This window comes from Stylophora pistillata, chromosome 5 (assembly GCF_964205215.1).
Source record: "Stylophora pistillata chromosome 5, jaStyPist1.2, whole genome shotgun sequence".
NCBI lineage: Eukaryota > Metazoa > Cnidaria > Anthozoa > Scleractinia > Pocilloporidae > Stylophora > Stylophora pistillata.
Window position 1 is genome coordinate 38,727,293 of NC_142523.1, and position 3,902 is coordinate 38,731,194.

At 37.2% G+C, this 3,902-nt stretch overlaps 1 protein-coding gene across 1 annotated transcript; it reads left to right on the forward strand.

The window, feature by feature from the left end:
• The first annotated feature begins 570 nt into the window (after positions 1–570).
• LOC148731876 (uncharacterized) lies at positions 571–3,209 on the forward strand. The gene is made up of 3 exons (XM_088762229.1): positions 571–1,186; positions 1,934–2,083; positions 2,161–3,209. Exons 1-3 carry the CDS (start codon positions 886–888, stop codon positions 2,691–2,693), a joined length of 984 nt encoding a protein of 327 aa, XP_088618355.1. The 5' UTR covers positions 571–885; the 3' UTR covers positions 2,694–3,209.
• Positions 3,210–3,902: the final 693 nt, after the last annotated feature.

Genomic DNA, 3,902 nt, shown 5'->3' on the forward strand with positions numbered 1-3,902 from the left:
CGGTAATCTGGTTAAGCAAACCTCTATGGTTTACTAAAACAATTATTCACCTCAGTGAAAGTGGTGGATATTTACCTACACTTCGGTGAATAGTACAGTTGTTAATTATAGCTTATATTCTCCATCATTCATTTACGTCCTGATATTGTTTACATTTTGTTCGATCGAGCGTTTTTTAAAACAAGCCTTTGACTCGGTAGATTGGGCGATCACTCCTGTGTTTTAGACATTTTAAAATAAAGTTATTCTTATCCTTACTACCACGGAATTTTCATTGAACATTATTTCAAACTCTTTGAGAGTAACAGGTGATTATGATTTTAGTTTTATTGAAAGCGGAATGGAAGCATATAAAAGAAATAAAGTTTTATTGTTGATATTTTCTGTACATGCAGATGAGGTACCAGTCGAAAGTCTTATTATCTGGCGATTTTTATCACATCAAAGTAAAAAATCCCTGCGGGGTAGGTTACTCTAATTGAGGTTACCTAATTCCTTTTCAAAATAACGTTTGTGCATTACATATTCACCACCACTAGATAATCCTTATTAAAAATAGATTGAAAGATTTGCCATAGAGATTTGTTTAACATTCACGGAATGTCATAGTCGAACTGCGAACTCAAAATATAAATGTTATGAGTTTTTAAAAGGTTTAATTCCTTTTTCACTTTTATTTTTTCCCTACTTTGGATTTCATGCCACAAAAGAATGAAAAGTATCAAAGGGTCGATCTGTCAATTTAAGTATTGTGTGCGCTATGACTGTTTAAAGTTGTATGATTACTAGACATTAATTAAGAAAAACCGCTAAAGCTATAGTCAGTTGGTTTTGAGGTCTTTGGGTCTCGAAAACCGTAAAGACTGCAAGCGGTGTCGATGACCGATGGCTGTCCTCTCGTTTTGGTTCATTTTCGCGTCATATTCAATGAAAACAGCAGCTCAGCGATGCAAATTTACACAGCAATCTGAACATGGCTTGGTTCTACTTGATCACGTTTACGAATCGTTAACTGTGGATCGGTTGGTTTCGTGTTACATTGCCTGCAATTCACAGCCTGCGTGCCAAAGCCTTAACTTTAGGCTGATGGATAAAAATTGCCAGTTTAACAACGAAACTAAGATTTCCCGCCCAGCCAGTGTGAAGCAGAATGAAGGGTTTATTTATGCTGATAATCCAAATCGTGGTAAGAATATCCTAAAGGACCTGTTTGGATGTATAATGTTACATTTACATTTACATGAGTCTGCCGTGGTGTAATTCAACAAACTAGTATAGGCAACCCCAATTGTTTTCCTTGTTACTTCGACGACTGCAAAAAATTAGAAGAGAAAACTGAAAGAAAGCTGAATAAAGGGACTAAACCGATCCACAGTTAACGATTCGTAAACGTGATCAAGTAGAAGGGTGGGGGTAACAAGTTAACTTGGTTATATCAACTAAGTTGAAATTGTAAATTGGCCGCCGTAGAGAGAAAAAAGCTGACGTTTCGAGCGTTAGCCCTTCGTTAGAGTGAGTGCGCTCTGACGAATGGCTAACGCTCAATTTCAACTAAGTTGATATAACCAAATTACCGGAAACTTGGTTGCGTAATCAGTCCACTTCGTTACAAGGTCTCGAGATTACGTAACTGGTCTGCGTCATTCAATAAAAATTTAACTTTAATCGTTATATTTTCTAAAATCTAACCCTTTTTCGTCATATCAACCTACTTCTAGTTGCCAAACGGCATAGACGCCATCCCATAAAGAACTTTTACTTATGGTATTATACTTTTGGATAATTGTTACCAATCGAAAATTGCGACACAAGGCGTTCAATACCAAGTAAACGGTGCCTTCATTTGGGAAGTTTAATTGTGCTTTTAACAGTCGTATGAGATGCTGCTGACGCATGCTAAGTATGATGATTTGTTTGCATACTTTATTTTTAGCTTTAGTCGGGTCAGTTCCCTTTAGATCTGGAAAGTCTTGCCAAGATATAATTCAGCGTGGAGATTCTACAGGGAATGGAGAGTACTGGGTCAACCCACAAGGCAATGGGAGCCCGTTCAAGACATTTTGTGACATGACAACTGCTGGAGGTACTGTTGCATTTAGTGTTTCCAAATAAAGATTTTTTTTCGGTATTAAGATAATAATGGTGTTTTTTAACACAAAGGAGGCTGGATGTTGGTGTCGAACGTTATTTTGGCAAGCTCTACATCTTCATGGTGGAATGGCGTCGCCAAACAAACCTTTCAAGGAATCAGTAATTATAGAAACGGCGCAATGGCCTTAGCCAAAAGCGCTATGAAGCAGCTAAGAGCCCACACAAACTTCACCCAAATAAGATTTCACTGCAGCAAAGAAAAAGGAACAACAGTCCACGTCGCAACGACTCTGAACAACAAAGGCGCACAAGTGGTGCGATTTTTCAGCGGTGAAAGAGATGAAATGCCAGACTCGTGTGACTCCTTTTTTCGTATGCATGACGATAACTCAAGGCTGGCTCAGAATTGTGCGAATTGGGCATATCATGGTAAATGGGGACATACAAGTCATAGCGCTGGAGAAAATCGCCTGTACAACCACGCAGCATTTGTAGCCAACAGATATCACTGGTTAATTTCTTCTTTTGGTCGCTGGCTGTGTGATGATAATACTAACAATAACCTGTCAACCGGAGATTTTTGGAAAATCTATGTTCGTTGAAACTTTGTCAAAGAGAGATGTTCCTGAAATGAAGTTGAAGCAATTTCATCCCGATTGCGAGAATTTAACGCACAACCAGAGCTTGATTCCACTGACGATCTCTGTAAAAAGGAACTCAGGCCATGTGGCCAATGATTAATTTTCTAAAATAATGCACATATCGCGTACTTGTTGATTTCTCGTTAATGTTCAAGAAATAATCTTAACAGCGAAGTTATCTAATCTGCTCATCCGGCTCATTCGCATTTATTTGAAATGTGAAGCGTCTAAATTAAATCATAACAAACGATTAACAATAATAATATTAATCCATTTCTATAGCGCCTTTTCTACAAGATTCAAAGGCGCTCTTTACAAAAATTTGATAAAGCTAGAAAGTAAGAATAATCACAAGAGATTGACATTAAAACTAGCCGTTAACTACACAATAGATAAATGTACACGATAGATAGGTTATTTATCGATTCATAAACATCACGATTCACAAGCTCGAATAAAAACGAATGTTTAAGTTTGCGTTTAAAATCGTCAATTGGGTTTGCAGATTTAATTTCCTCAGGTAAGTTATTCCAAATTTCCGGAGCGGCAACAGAAAAAGCTCGTTTACCATATGAATTGAGATTAAAAAAGGGTTTAACAGATAAAATTTTATTAGAGAATTTAAGATTGCGGTTGGAGTTCCTGTATATAGATTGGAGCGCGATCATGTAGCACTTTGCAGGTAATTAACATAATTTTAAATTCAATGCGAAGGGAAACAGGGAACCAGCGAAGATCTCTGAGGACTGGAGTAATATGGCAAAATCTTGGACAATGGTTGACAAGGCGAGCGGCAGAATTTTGAACATGTTAAAGCTTTCGAATAAAATAGGATGGTAGGCCGTACAATAAAGAATTGCAATAGTCAAGTTTAGAAACTACCAAGGCATGAATGATGATTTTTGCTGCATCATAAGTAAGATATCATTTGCGTATGAAGCCAATGTTACGAAGATGGAAGAAGGACGATTTACGTCTACAGAGTGCATTGACAGGAGGTACCATACAAAGGGACTGATCAAAGATAACACCAATATTTTGTGCACTGGGGGAGCAGGATACGGTCTCATAAAACATTTGATGTTGTCGATTAGCTAAATGGAAAATAATGAACATTTCTAGTGAAACTGAAAATCTTTTTTCGAAGCATTTTTTTGTTAGTTATCCAAA